The sequence below is a fragment of the Lampetra planeri genome, chromosome 5 (assembly GCF_965212315.1).
Source record: "Lampetra planeri chromosome 5, kcLamPlan1.2.h2, whole genome shotgun sequence".
Taxonomy (NCBI): Eukaryota; Metazoa; Chordata; class Hyperoartia; order Petromyzontiformes; family Petromyzontidae; genus Lampetra; species Lampetra planeri.
In genome coordinates this window covers 17,482,038-17,496,113 of record NC_136111.1, presented here as the reverse complement: position 1 = coordinate 17,496,113, position 14,076 = coordinate 17,482,038, and the positions used below count along the sequence as shown (strand labels likewise).

General features: G+C 50.1%; 1 protein-coding gene across 7 annotated transcripts in view; it reads left to right on the top strand.

The window, feature by feature from the left end:
• Window positions 1-14,076, top strand: part of MICALL1 (MICAL like 1) — a 49,183-nt gene that overhangs the window by 18,811 nt on the left and 16,296 nt on the right. For 6 of the 7 annotated variants that reach the window (XM_078594808.1, XM_078594810.1, XM_078594812.1 and 3 more), the window contains 4 exons: window positions 6,304-6,352; window positions 7,804-7,945; window positions 8,830-8,933; window positions 9,613-9,842. In XM_078594808.1, the coding sequence (XP_078450934.1) occupies window positions 6,304-6,352; window positions 7,804-7,945; window positions 8,830-8,933; window positions 9,613-9,842 (525 nt within the window). The remainder of the gene's footprint in view (window positions 1-6,303; window positions 6,353-7,803; window positions 7,946-8,829; window positions 8,934-9,612; window positions 9,843-14,076) is intronic. The other variant, XM_078594815.1, reaches the window with a different exon arrangement.

The following is a 14,076-nucleotide window of genomic DNA, read 5'->3' as shown; positions in this document are numbered from 1 at the left end:
TCGAATAAAAATCAAAGTCCTTACTTACTAACAACTCCTCTATCATTTTTCATTGCTGGAGGGGTTGCCCCCCCTACCTGAAAATCCTGGCTCCATCATTGGTGACACGAGGACCGCGCCTTCTGGTACGTCGTTCCTGACGCTCGGAACTCAATGTCCAGCAAACTGCTTGCCGAGAGAAATTCAACCATCTCATCCCTATCAATCTGGCCTTTTAATTCTCAAAGATTCAGAATTAATCGTGCGATGCGCCGCTCGTCAATATTGTCAGCGGCGCAATATAAAGTCGTTTTCATATTTATTATCGGGGGAAGGGGGGCGGGGAGGGGGGGGGGCATTGAGCAAATACCGGCAGCCGTCCACGTCGACGAGAACTGGGCGCTCGGTTTGAGAGGCGCTTGTGATCGCGCTGTGTGTTTTACTACTGTCACCATCCGTTACCGGGAGACTAAAGTTTGGCAGCAATGACCAAGGAGATGGCGTTCGCGTAAATGTAGATTATAAAATGAAGCCACCCCCCCCCACCTCCCGCATCCCATCCTAGCCCGTGTGTTTGTCTTTGTGTTGTAATAGTTAACGTTCCGCATTATAAACCGAAGTTTGTTACCCGGCCATGGCTATCTTCGGTGATATCCGAACTGGTTCCGGGTGGCCCTCTTAAATTCATCCAGCCCTAATTGAGTAAAATAATAATGGTAAAGTATGTCTACATTTGCACTCGGGGGAAGCAGAGGTGGGGCAGCCGTGGTGCTGCCCACACCATCGCCTCGTGGACTCTGCTGGGCCGGAATTATCGGTGCTCAATAACAGCACTGCGAAATACATTTTCCCACCGTTTTTGTGCAGCTTCTTAAAGATGATCAATAATCCCCATTGTATGTTGTGTTTTTTACTGCCACACCTGTGTTTTTTACGAGTCTCGACTGACAGACCCAGACCCTCCAAATATATCCCACGTGTTTGACAGAGGCAATGCGTACTCTGAAGTCTAAATTATTATTTTCTGAATTCACTTTTCTACACGGCTCGCACATTTTTTATATATATACAGTGCACATATGCACACACGCGCGCAAGATCCCACGGTTTTGGTTTGTAGCCTTGCAGCCAGTTGGTACAAGTGCAGACATGTATACAAAGACTAGGGCACCAAAAGACACGTACACACGGACTTGTACACATACAAAAAACACACCGGTATAAGAATAAAGATTAGAGCCCGGCTACCATCAAATTATTTAAGTAATCCATTACTCTACCGATTGTCACTTTGATTACGCAACTAATTGGATACCAGGAAAATATTTTTTTTGGGGGGGGGGGGGAGAAAGGCTCGCCTCTCTTACCATGTGTGCCGCTGGATCGGAGGTGATGTCATCAGAATCATCTGCCGGTTGCCGCTTGAAGGGGGTTTCCTGCCTTCAGGAGGCGAGATGTGGGGCGGCCACCGCTTTTAAAGGGGCCTGAGTAATTGACTGTAGAAAACGTAGTCGATTGTAAAATGTAGCCAATTCGTCAACCTTAAAATCCCAGCTCCTGGGTCAAGTGCTGTTAGCGAGTCCCTATTAAGGCCTGCATGGCTACACCACTGCCATGATTTGCCATGTTTGCCTTCCCAGCGCTGATGTTCACATGCCACATCAGATGCTCATTTAAGTCCGAGTTGTCCCAAGTGGAAGCGCAGTAGAGGCTCAGATATGACTTGCCTCTGGTGAACCCAGCTCGCTAGGTTCATAGAGCAATGTGTGAATCACTGCACCATCGCTCCATTCAGATACACGAGAAGAAACTGGATATCTGTGAAAACGAGTTTCATAGTTCATCGGATTTCTCCAGGATAAATGAAGATTCTGATTGTGAAACAGCACTCGCCATTTGCCACTACGTGGCGGTGATGTCACCACAGTGTCTGTGCCAGACTAGGTGCACTTTTAATGCACATATGCATTTCCTTAAAAATTTGGTGAATTTAATTCACTGACTTCTATTTGGTAACCATGTCAGAGTCCACTGAGATTACGTAAATAAATACAGTAGTTAGTGACATTTTAGACCTGAAGCTTTTTGAACCAGAAATTTGAAACTGAAAGTCTCTTTGTCAAGACTGCAACGGTAGTCCGTCGGAGAGACTGGCCCCCTACCATAGGAATGTGTAGTTTCCGCAACTGTCCGATTGCTACCGGGCGATACCAGGACCGCCCCTTGCTCGCTGATCTTACAGACACCTTGACCTTTCGACAGCTATTGTTGTTCAAATTTCCTTTCCTTAAATTTTTCCGGCATTTATGACCATCACGGGATTTGGTTTGTTTGACATTAGGATGGACGGAGCTTCCCGTGTCTCTCCCCCCCCGAATCTTCGGCGCTGCGCCTTGATCCTTTTGCAGACCCCCGTTTCCCCCACTCCACCCCGGTCCCCCCCCCCCCCCCCCGGGGCTCCCATCGTGACCTCGGCAGGCATCCGAAACCCTGGATACGGCCTCGCCACTGCCAACAATCGCCTGCCGCTTGCAGCTGCTGCCAGAGCCACCCCTCTTTGTTACGGGGGGCCCATCTACAGTTCCCCCCCCCCCCCGCCGCGAAACCTCGACCGCCGCCGCTCAAAATGATCCACCTCCTTATTTAACCAAAGCCATTCGAGCCCTGGCACCGAGTTGTTTTTTTTTAAGAAGTTGCAGTTTAGCTTTATTCATTCTGCCAACTTTTTTCGGGCCGCTCATGGGCTTGTTTGCTCTCTCTCCCCCCCGTGATGCCTCGCGGCCAACATACTTTGCGTCTCGTCGTCGTGTGTTGACGTTTTCAGCTCATCCTGTGATAGTTTTTTTTAATTAATACCATTTTGACAGGGCACCGTGTGGTATCGGTTCATGAGAACCTGCTTTGCCGATGACTCTTTGTCGAAGTCGGTCTCAAGTCTGCCACTATTGCCGCTACAACGCCTACTCAAGTGCACCAACACCTTGCCCGTCGCAGATTTGACCATTTGTATCATATATTGACGTAGTTGGTTGACCGCGTGCCCCTGTGGCTCGACCATTCGCGGTTGACCGCGAGATTCCTGTACGCTTCGATTTAAAGCTTTCGTGACTGCAGGGATTCATCTTCTTGGTTCTTTCGGTAAAGTCACGTAGAAGAGAAATAATAAACTAATAAAAATAAAACATAATAAAATAATTCTCACGACGTTTTGGCCACAACGCAAGCAGCCGTCCTCAGGTGAAGACCAGGTCTGTCGGGGACAGCGTCTGAATGACGCTGTCTCCCCGACAGACTTGGTCTTCACCTGACCTGGTCTTCACCTTAGGACGGCTGCTTGCGTTGTGGCTGAAACGTCGTGAGAATTATTTTATTATGTATTATTTTTATTATTTTATCATTTCTCTTCTACGTGACTTTACCGAAAGAACCAAGAAGATGATTCCTGCACGCGTTGTGACTGCGCCACTCGCGATTACGCCGCGGCGGAAGTACACACGGCACCGTCTCCTCTCGTCTCCCGTGCAGCCCATCGTGGGTCCAAGTTCACGTGTTGCTCCCAGCATGCAGTGAGGCAGTGAGGTTCAGCCACCAGCGATTTTTCTTCCTGTAGAAGTACATTAATGTGCGCTAAATTACAATTTTTCATTCTATACATTTTACCGTGCAAGTTAAGTTTTATACTATAGAAAATATCATATTTTTATTTTAAAACTACTTCCCGTTTCATGTTTAGGTTAATGTCAGGTAACATAAAGCAAAAGGAGGGGGTATTTTGAACCGTGAACCATACTCTAGCATTCCCATTTGCTCTGGAGTTTGCGGATCGCAGATCTGCCGATTGCAGCTATTTTCAGGAACATAACACCCACCGTGATGGGCAAGGACTTTTCTGTATTTTACTCGAATTAGATTATTTGCAACCCTTGAGTTAACCGATGTGCATTTTACTACCATTGCATGAAACTGAAGCTCATGATCCCGAAGTTCCGGGTGTTTGACTCGCAATCGGAAGGTCACGAGTTTGAATCTAGGTCATGGGATCATTTGAGTCTATCGTCGTTATCATCATCATCGGCGCTCGCTGAGCTGCATTGGCTTCCGGTTGCCGAACGATAACATTTGAAGGTCGTGCTCATTACACAGAAAGTGCTTGCCGCAAATTAACCACAATACCTTGTTCATCTCATCAAGGAGCATAAACCACGCAAACTCTAATGAACTAAGATGCGCTTTCATTGTGATGTGCTTCTGCGCCCGTCTGGAACGATGTTCCTTCTGATATTAGAAAGCCACTGTAGCTATGCAATTTTAAATACAGATAGAAAACTAATTTATTTTAGAACTGCTTTTTGTGTTTATTTTGTTTTCCTTCCGTGGAACCTCCAATTAGCATGTTTGGCACCCTCTATCCGGCCAAACAGAACATTATTGGACATGCCGTAGCTGGGCATGCGGGGCTACATGGCCCCAGCCATTCAGTTGGTTTACAATTGCACACGCACACACCGATGCGAAGTTGAACACGGGGAAACAGACCTTGTGACTTGGTCGAAAAAAACAGCTGTTCAGTGCAAGTGACTTGCCTTGATAGATAAGCCACCAGAAAGACGTTGTTTATTATAGACGCAGAATCTTTCCAGCTCAAGCAGATATGGGGCAGCATATCTGTGCTGCCCTGAACCAGTGGCTGACATTCCAACTTGCCATGGAAGTGGCCTGTGTATATACGCAGGACGATCGCTGTTGAATTCTCAAAGTAGTACTATTGACCCCAGAGTGATACTAATAATGATGATGATGATGGTCTGAGTTAAACCCTGGACTTGATGTGAACCCATGACATTCCGTGTGCGAGTTGACACTCCGACCGCAGTGACAAATTGGCCGGGTTAAATGAGGGTGGCTGCTGATTTTTAGGCCTATTCTCGAGGCTTCGAAGGCTCGATTACATCACAATAATATTGTCAATCATTTACCCATGACAGTATCACTTAGTCTACGACATTGCAAAGGTTGACCGATTTCAGTTAATGAGAGTGTGGCTTCGTGTAGGAGGAAGCCGGAAACCCCCGGATAATACTCACAACTCGTAACAAGGGAGCAACACTCGGCACTAACCACCTCCTGGCCACACCTCGCAGCCCCACACCTACAACACCTGGCAAGCCCCTGGTGGTCACTCATCCAGTTACTACGCAGGCTGGAAGCCTGCTTAGCTTCCAAGAGCCAACGAGATCGGACACATTCAGTGCCGTTTGGTCGTGGACCGGAAGTTCCCTTTAACTCTCATGGCTGAAACATTGGAACCATGGTTATTAGAAGCGAGCAGGGTTGACAGGCGGTTGACTGTGGGTGGACAATGGCTCAGTGCTCATGAAGGTTCCTTCTTACACCCTCTCAATCCTGTTGGCACTGCCCAGGTATCAGCTGTCATCATCGACATGTTTTGGTTTAAGTGAGCTATTTTGGCCCGACATTCATCGGGGTTGTGTGCATACATGCGTGCATGCGTGTGAAGGTGCGTGCCTTGCCACATGTCACGCCTGATTGCATGCAGGTTTGTAAATGTGCGTTTTTCTGGGTGTCGTGCATCAGGACCGGCCCTGCAATGTACCACCCGGTCGGGCGTGGCGCTGTGCACCCACCCCCTCGTGTACCCTGTCCAGTCTTGATAGATGATCGCTAACCGAACTTGTCCCAAAGGTCTGTTCAGGCAATACGGGGGAGCGTGTATGAGAGTGTGTGTCTGTGCAGGTGCATGTGCGGGGATGTGCATGTGTCTGTGTGTCAAAAATTGCATATCGCATCACCCAATCGTGCACCACACCAGCTCTTAAAGGTGCTCACCGACAGAATTTAACTCGACAGTCTATGCGCACATCCGACCTTCGTCTTTGTGTTATGTGCTGTACACGTACACACGTGTCCGCTCACGTATCAGGGCATACTATGACATCTACCTATCCTGTATATCTTCATATAGTTCGTCTTAAACAGTTGCTGTGCGTGAGACACATGTGCATAATGGGGTGTGGGCTGGTTACCAAGAAAGGCATCGGGAGTGGTCTCCACAAATCCGGTCACACAAGGGGGAGAGAAGACCTAAGAGCAGATGGGAGAGGGGAGGGTGGGTGCCGTTAGGGCTGATCTCGGTGGTCGCGTATGCGTGTCTGCCCTGAAGCAGCTGCGGGATGTGGCGGAGGGCAAAACGCGTTGGCAATGAAATGAGGTGGTGGTGGTTGGTGGCATCAACGGCTTTGGCCATGACGACTTTTTGATCTTGATTTCTTCATCTTGGCCCCCTCCCTCCCCACACCCCTGCAGAGATTTCCACTCCCTCAAGCAGGAAGACGTCTTGAAAAACAACCACCTGGTGCGTGAGTTCACCTCTCGGCTTCTCTCGTGCCCCAGCGGCATTTAAATTATATATATTATTTGATCGTTTTCCCCTCCCCCCCCCCCACCACCACCAATTTCATCCCGATTTGTTCTATCGGCATCGTGTCGGGAGACCGAAGTACCCGGCGGCAACTCTCAGAGCGCAATGTAAGAACCCAACGTGTAAAAGAACGGCCCGAGGATGCGGATGTCGCAGAGCTACCTATGAGACGACCTCTGGTCCACAGAGGAGGAGGAGGAGGGGGGTGGACATTCCCACCCGCCCCGCTACAAGGCGGAAATGACCGGCGGGATGCGTTCCGCGCAAGGACACGGCCCTGCTGATGAGACTTGGCGAACTCAAAACCGGCTCGCGGTGTTTTGCCGGCTCATTAGAACACCGGTCCCGCAAGGCGGATAGTCGCAGGCGGTCGGGGTTAAATGTTACGTTGATTTATTGGTTATTTATTATTCTCTCACGTATCTACAGACACCGGGGGAGGTCTCAAGAGGCGTTCACATTCATCACAGCGGCGGGGGGGGGGGGAAACCCAGATTTACATATGCACCTGTGCTCCCAAGGACACACGCCGACAAGACAAAAACAAAGATCCCCCATATACCCTTGAACAGACTGTTGGGGCAAGTGCTGTTAGCGAGCACCGGTGAAGGCCAGCACGGCACACGAGGGGGTTGATGGCGGCACCACGCCCGGCCGCCTGTTGACCCTCTGGTGGCGGTGTACAGCGATTCATCGTCACTGATGTTGGCTGTGAGCGGGAATCGAACTCGAGTACCACCGAGTGCAGAGCACAGTGCGCTCACCACTATGCCACCACTCCCCGACACACACACACGTGTCCGAATCAAGTACAGCCAGTGTCTAAATGCATTGCATAGTATGGATGGACTGGCTCCTGCCATGGCAATGTTGAATTAACATTAAAATAAAACACCTGTCATCCATGGTGACATCTCATAGCCACCACGATGATGATAGAGAGGGAGAGACACGCAAACTCCAAACATACAGCAGGCGTCAGGGACGGGATCAAACCCACGACCTCCGGTATACCAGGCGAGGTAGTTAACATCTCCTAGCCACCGTGATGATGATGAGAGAGAGAGACACGCAAACTCCAAATATACAACAGCAGGCATCAGGGTCGGGATCGAGCCCACGACCTCCTGTATACCAGGCGAGGTAGTGAACATTTCATAGCCACCGTGATGATGATGATGAGAGAGAGAGACACGCAAACTCCAAATATACAACAGCAGGCATCAGGGTTGGGATCGAGCCCACGACCTCCTGTATACCAGGCGAGGTAGTTAACATCTCCTAGCCACCGCGGAACCCCCCAACCTTGCCTCGAGGGGGAGGGGGGGGGAATCTCTCATCATCAACATGCTCATGTATGCATGCGCATGTGCATGTGTGTGCAGGCGTTCTCGGTGGCGGAGCGGGAGCTCGGCATCCCGGCGCTGCTGGACGCCGAGGACATGCTGGCGATGCGGGTCCCCGACCGTCTCAGCGTCATCACCTACGTCTCGCAGTACTACAACTACTTCAATGGCCGTGCCCCGAGTAAGCACAGCGGGGCCGCGAGAGACTACTATCTGGGGGGTCACGGTTCAATTCAAAGTGATTTGTTTATCGTTGATTGTTGTAACGTTCTGACCCGCCCCGACTGGACATCTTTGAAAGATATCTTTACAGCTCATCGGATTCCTCCAGTATGAATCAATATTCTGATTTTGAATTCCAAGATTGATTTTGTAAACTTTTGTCGTTTTGTGCTGCTCGTTTGCTCCCTTGGCTGCAGTGTAACGTTAGCGTTTAGTAAATAAAAACTGCCACGTTCGTCGCGAACAATTCCTTACCGCAGACCTATACGATGCGTTCATGGTCCGGTCAATGACCCTTTTTCACAACAGAGAGAGAGGGGAGAAATTTTAAATGATTCACATAACGTGTGTATGAATTAATTATAGTTTATTTATTCGCCTATGCGCAGTCCGTGGCACTTTTTGTGAGCGCGAGAGAACCTACGCAATTGTTCTACGCTGAGTGAGCGCAGTTAATGATGGGCATGCGTCGATTCATCATCTAAAACTGGTTCCCATGGGCCCTGTAAGCACACTCCCTAAGAATCGTTCTCACTGTTTGCGTCACTGTGTCTGTCTTCCTGTGTCTCTCCATGTGTCTCTGCCTCTGCATGTGTGTCTGTTTCTCTGTGTGCCTGTCTGCCTGTGTCTCTCCGCGTGTCTCTGTCTCTCTACATGTGTGTCTGTTTCTCTGTGTGTCTGTGTCTCTCCGTGTGTCTCTACATGTGTGTCTGTCTCTCTGTGTGCCTGTCTGCCTGTGTCTCTCCGTGTGTCTCTGCCTCTCTGCGTGTATGTCTGTCTCTCTGTGTGCCTGTGTCTCTCCACGTGTCTCTCCACGTGTTTCTGCCTCTGTCCCCGATTCAGTTGGAGGAGCCACCAAGAGGCCGTCGGGTCCTGCGGAGTCCGAGCCGTCCACCAAGAAGCCGACCCCCGCGGCGTCTGCTGCGGACAAAGAGAACGTCTTCAAGGTAAGGGCAGCACTCGTACGCACGCACGCACGCATGCACGTACGCACGCACGCACGCACGCACGCACGTACGCACGCACGCACGCACACGGGCAGCCACATACGGACAGACTCGCAAGCGCATGTACGTGGTCCAAATTTGGCCAATTTGCAAACTCGCCCCACAAATTGGGAATTACATAGCGATCGCATCACCCGCTGCTGCGAAAGCCTGGCATGACCTTCTTTAGAAAGGAGTCATGAGACTCGGTGAGGCTCTCCTGGGTAAAGAAGCCTTGCAATAACAATACAAATAATAGCAATATATAATTTCTAGTGCATGTACATGTACACACAAAACACGTACACATGCACACATGTATCCACACATGTATCCACACACAAAGACAAAGATCCCCCATATAACCTTTAACATACTGTTGGGGAAAGTGCTGTTAGCAAGCACCTATGAAGACCGGCACAGTACATAAAGGGTTGGTTGACAATCACAACGCCCGACACACTGCACCAGGTACGCATTTGAGGTCGTTGGGTTCGTAGCGCAGCACGCTACCCGCTACACTACCACTCCCCGCATCAACAGACAAACATTCCGCCATTAGCCTTAACAGACTGTTGGGACGAGTTCTGCTTGCGAGCACAGGCGTGCACACACACTGAGCGCTCCTTCCTGTCGCCAGGGTAACGCGGCGGGAGCTCAGCGCCATTCTCCCGCGCGCGTCCGGCCGGGGGGCTCTCTGGCATCGATAGGGGAGGGGTCCCCCGCCGGCGTCCACGCGCCCCCCACCGTCGCCATTGCCGCGGCGCCCCCCGCAGCCCAGGGCTCCACGTGTACGATGTGCGGCCTACGCGTGCACCTGGTGCAGAGGCACCTGGTGGATGGGCACCTATACCACCACAACTGCTTCAGGTGCGTGGTCACACCTGGGCCACGCGCCTGTGCGCTCACCTGTGTGCTCACGTGGTCTCACACCTGGAACACTCGCTCACCTGTGTGTGCATCTGGACACGCACCTGTGTGCTCACCTGTGTGTTCACCTGGGCTCACACCTGTAACACTCGCTCACCTGAGTGTGCATCCGAACACAAACCTGTGTGTGTATCTGGACACGCATCTGTGTGTTGACCTGTGTGCTCACCTGCGTATTAACTTGTGTGTTCTCCTGGGCTCAAACCTGTACATGCACCTGTCTGTCCACCTGTGTGTTAAAATCTGGGAAAGCCCATTTGTGATCACATCTGTGGGTTCACCTGTCTTCTGGCCTGTGGGTTCACCTGCCCATCACACAGGGGCGAGCACCTGGCCATGCACCGAGGGTCACATTCCTTTACACAAATCAGTGTTTAGGCACACACCTTTGTAGATTTTGGGTTAGTACTAGGGCTGTTCTGTTAATATTAGGGTTAGAGTTAGCATTAGTGTCAGACTTCGGATCCGAGACAGTATTAGGATCAGAATTAGGGTTAGGATCCGTGTTGGGGTTAGGATCAGGGTTAGTTGAAGGATTAGGATCAGTTAGTATCAGGGTTGCGGTTAGGATCAGAGTTCGGGTTCGTATCAGGGTTAGTTTGAGGGGTTATGGTTAGGGTTAGGATCCGCGTTTGTAATCAGATTAGGATCAGGTTTGGAGCTAGGACAGGTTTCGAGGTTGTGAGTCTCAAATATAGATAGGGTTTAGCTTAGGGCTAGATGCCCTCCCTCTTCCCTCTTGCCCTCACCTTAAAAGCCTCCGGGAGCTGTGTTTGCTTGGTTTACCTGTGGCTACCGTGGGCAGGGAGGCTGCCACTTCACACATTCTCACCCAACTGGTCTAGGCGGTGGGTGACGTGCGTGTGCATGCGTACCTGTATAAAGTTTAAAAAAATTATCCTGTACCCTTTAACAGACTGTTGTAGCACACACACACATCTGACTCTACCTCTATGTGCTGCGAAGAAGGGCCATTGCCCGAAACGTCACCGATTGTTTGCTTTTTTCCTTTGAAGGCAGTGTTTTTTTGATGAATCCGTTGAGTTGTTTTGTCATATAAAGACAAAACAAATATTCAACGATCCCCCGAATAGCCTTTACCAGACTGTTGGGGCAAGTGGTGTGAGCAAGTACCTGTGAAGGCCAGCATGGCACATAAGAATAATACTCGGCCGCCTTTTTTTCCTCATTGCTGATGATCGCACACCACATCAGGTACTCGTATAAGAGAGTCGAACTCGGGTCGCCGGTTTGGTCGCGTTATCCGCTGGCCACTCCGCGAGTGGGTGGGCACGCCTTGACATCTGCAGCTCCCACGGTGTGGAACGCACTCCCGACGCTTCATATTTATCAGACGTAGCCCCTTCCACGATGTAAGTTCCATCTCAAAGCCTTATTCTCTACGTCGGCCTTTAATTGAGTTGACGATGGTTGGGGTGCGCCATGTGGCTTGAGATGTGCAACCTTCTTTCTGTGTTTATTGTTTTGCCCTTCTGTCTTGTACGGCGTCATGAGCTGCCGTTTTGCTTGAATTACGCCTTACAGAAAATATATTTTATTATTCCACAATCGCTCCCCATGTACACCAACACAAAGACAGAGGCTATAACTGAGCGTTTGGGGAATTGCTGTTAGCGAGCACTTGGTCAGAAACCTCTCTGCTCAAACTTTACCTCTCTGTTCAGGGTGTGAAGAGGGCTGAGATTTGTGCATGAAATCTTGCACACGCCTGAATGTGCAACTGTGTGTGCACAGGAATTTTTCCAACGGGCGCGCGTGTGCGCGTACGTGTGTGCGCGTACGTGTGTGTTCGCATAAGTATGACGCACGTGTGCAAGTGCAATTGTGTACGTGTGTGTGTGCGTGTATGTGCACATAGCCTGGCACAAACACCTTGATAACGTCACCGCCACTTCCTGGTGAATGACGGTTGTTGTATATAGGTCAACTCAGCCTCAAATGAGTACCTTGGTGCGGTGTGTAGACATCGCTACTAGGGAGACAAAGGCGGCCGAGGGTGGTGCTGGCCACCCACCCCCTCGTGTGCCGTGCCGGCCTTCAAAAGTGCTCGCAAACAGCACTTACCCCAACAGCCTGTTAAGGCTACACGGAGGATCTTTGTCTTGTGTGTGTCTGTGTGCATGTGTACATTTGACCGTTCCACTGTCACATTCCTCGGCATGGTGCCGTGTCGCCCGTTCAACCGGCCAAGCGGTGGCCGCGGTACTTTGAGACGAAAAGATGAAAAGCGTGGAAAATCACAGCACGGACCATCGGCGCTCCAAAAAAAACCCACACCACCCCCTCCTTACCCGCATCTCCCCCACTCCCTGCCCTGCCCCCACGCCCGTCCCAAACCACACAACTTTTACCGGACGCCCCCGCGATCTTCCGCACAACGCGGGCTTTATTTCAACTTCTGTTCCTTTTCGTTTGTCCATTTGAGCTCTTTGTGCTCGACTCGCAGCTTCGTTCTGAGACGCACAGCCCGTCCCCAGGTCCCGGCCCTCCTCCACCCACCCCGTTGGAAGCCCCGTGGGCAGCGTAGACGCACGGGTCCCCACAAGGCGGTGGGGGGGGGTAGCGACGGCTGCAGAAAGGAATGTCGCTGACTGTCAGAATATTCTTCCGAACCAAAGTCCCACTGTTTACGTGGGGGTCGACTGCCCCTATTATTTCTCTCCCTGCCTGCACATCTCATTCTGTGCCTCTGCGCTCATCACGTCCAGAATTTTTACACAGAGATCCGTACACTTACGTAGACGCCAATAGACTCGCACACACACAAATAACATGACGGTAATGACTATGATGATTTTGCATGACCAATGAAGAGCAACTATTACACGATCAACACTTACGTGATCATTAGACTTGTATAGAGAAATGCATACCCATAGACTTCTTCCAAGCCGTAAGTCACACTCGCATGAGATCCGCGACTCTGATGTTATTTCTCCATGTGCTTCCATATTCTGTTGCTCCTCTCTCCTCGCATCCATTACCTTCATACCTCGTTCCAGCGGGTCTCTGTGTGAGTCTGTGAATCTCTCTGTGTGAGTGTGTGGGTTTTTCTGTGAGGCTCTGTGTGAGTTTGTGGGTGTTTTTGTTAATCTGTTGGTCCCTCTGAGTCTCTGTATGAGTCTCTGGTTCTCTGTGTGAGTCAATTGGTCTCAAGTCTCCAAAGTCCTTCTTGTGCATCGTCATCGTCTCTTCTCAACACGTGCCCAAACAACCTAACTCTTTCCTCCGTGACCTCGACAATATGCTTCCTATTCTTGGCTCTTTCGGTAAAGTCATGTACAAGGGAAATAATAAAATAATAAAAATACAACATAGTATTATATTATAAAACATAATATAATACAAATAAAACAAAATATAATAATATATTATAAAATATAATACTATTATATGATGTTTTATTTTTATTATTTTATTATTTCCCTTCTACGTGACTTTACCGAAAGAACCAAGAATATGAATCCCTGCAGTCGCGAAAGCTTCAAATCGAAACGTGCTTCCTGTCCCCATTGGCTGTACGGTCAGTGTCCTCGCCCAGACTCACTCTTGCGAATCCACAAAGCGGCGCCGGCATGGAAATGCAGCTTCGGATGTGGCGGCCGCGCAAATTGTGGGGCGACGCGAGTCAACGTGACGTCTCTAACGTGCATTACGTTCTTCAACCCGAGTCTTCGTCTGTCCGTCTCTAGGCGCGAGGCCAAGTGCGCGCCGTCCCCTCCCACGCCCCTTTGCACACTCTTCATCTTTTGTTCTGTTTTCTTCAGCGGCGGCGGGGGGAATGAAAATCGCTTCGAAAAATCCCGTAAACGGTGGCACGTCCACTGTCCCTGCCCTTTCTCCACCCTCGTTTGTTCACTTTCCCCTCTGCCTCCCGCAATTTCTCTTTCACTTTGCTTCCGCTGCACCCTCACCACCTTTGTATCCTTCTATATCTCTGTGTCTCCCAGCTCTCTCTCTCTGTCTCTCTCCCTCTCTCATCGCGCGCTTTTAAATGCGCTTCTGCGGCCATCTGTAACGCTCTTCCTTCCGATATTAGGAAGCCACTGGAGCGATGCACTTTTAAATCATCTAGATTGAAAACGAATTTCTTTAGAACTGCTTTGTGTGTTTAGTTTGTTGTCCTTCCCCTGCACCTCCGATTATCACGGTT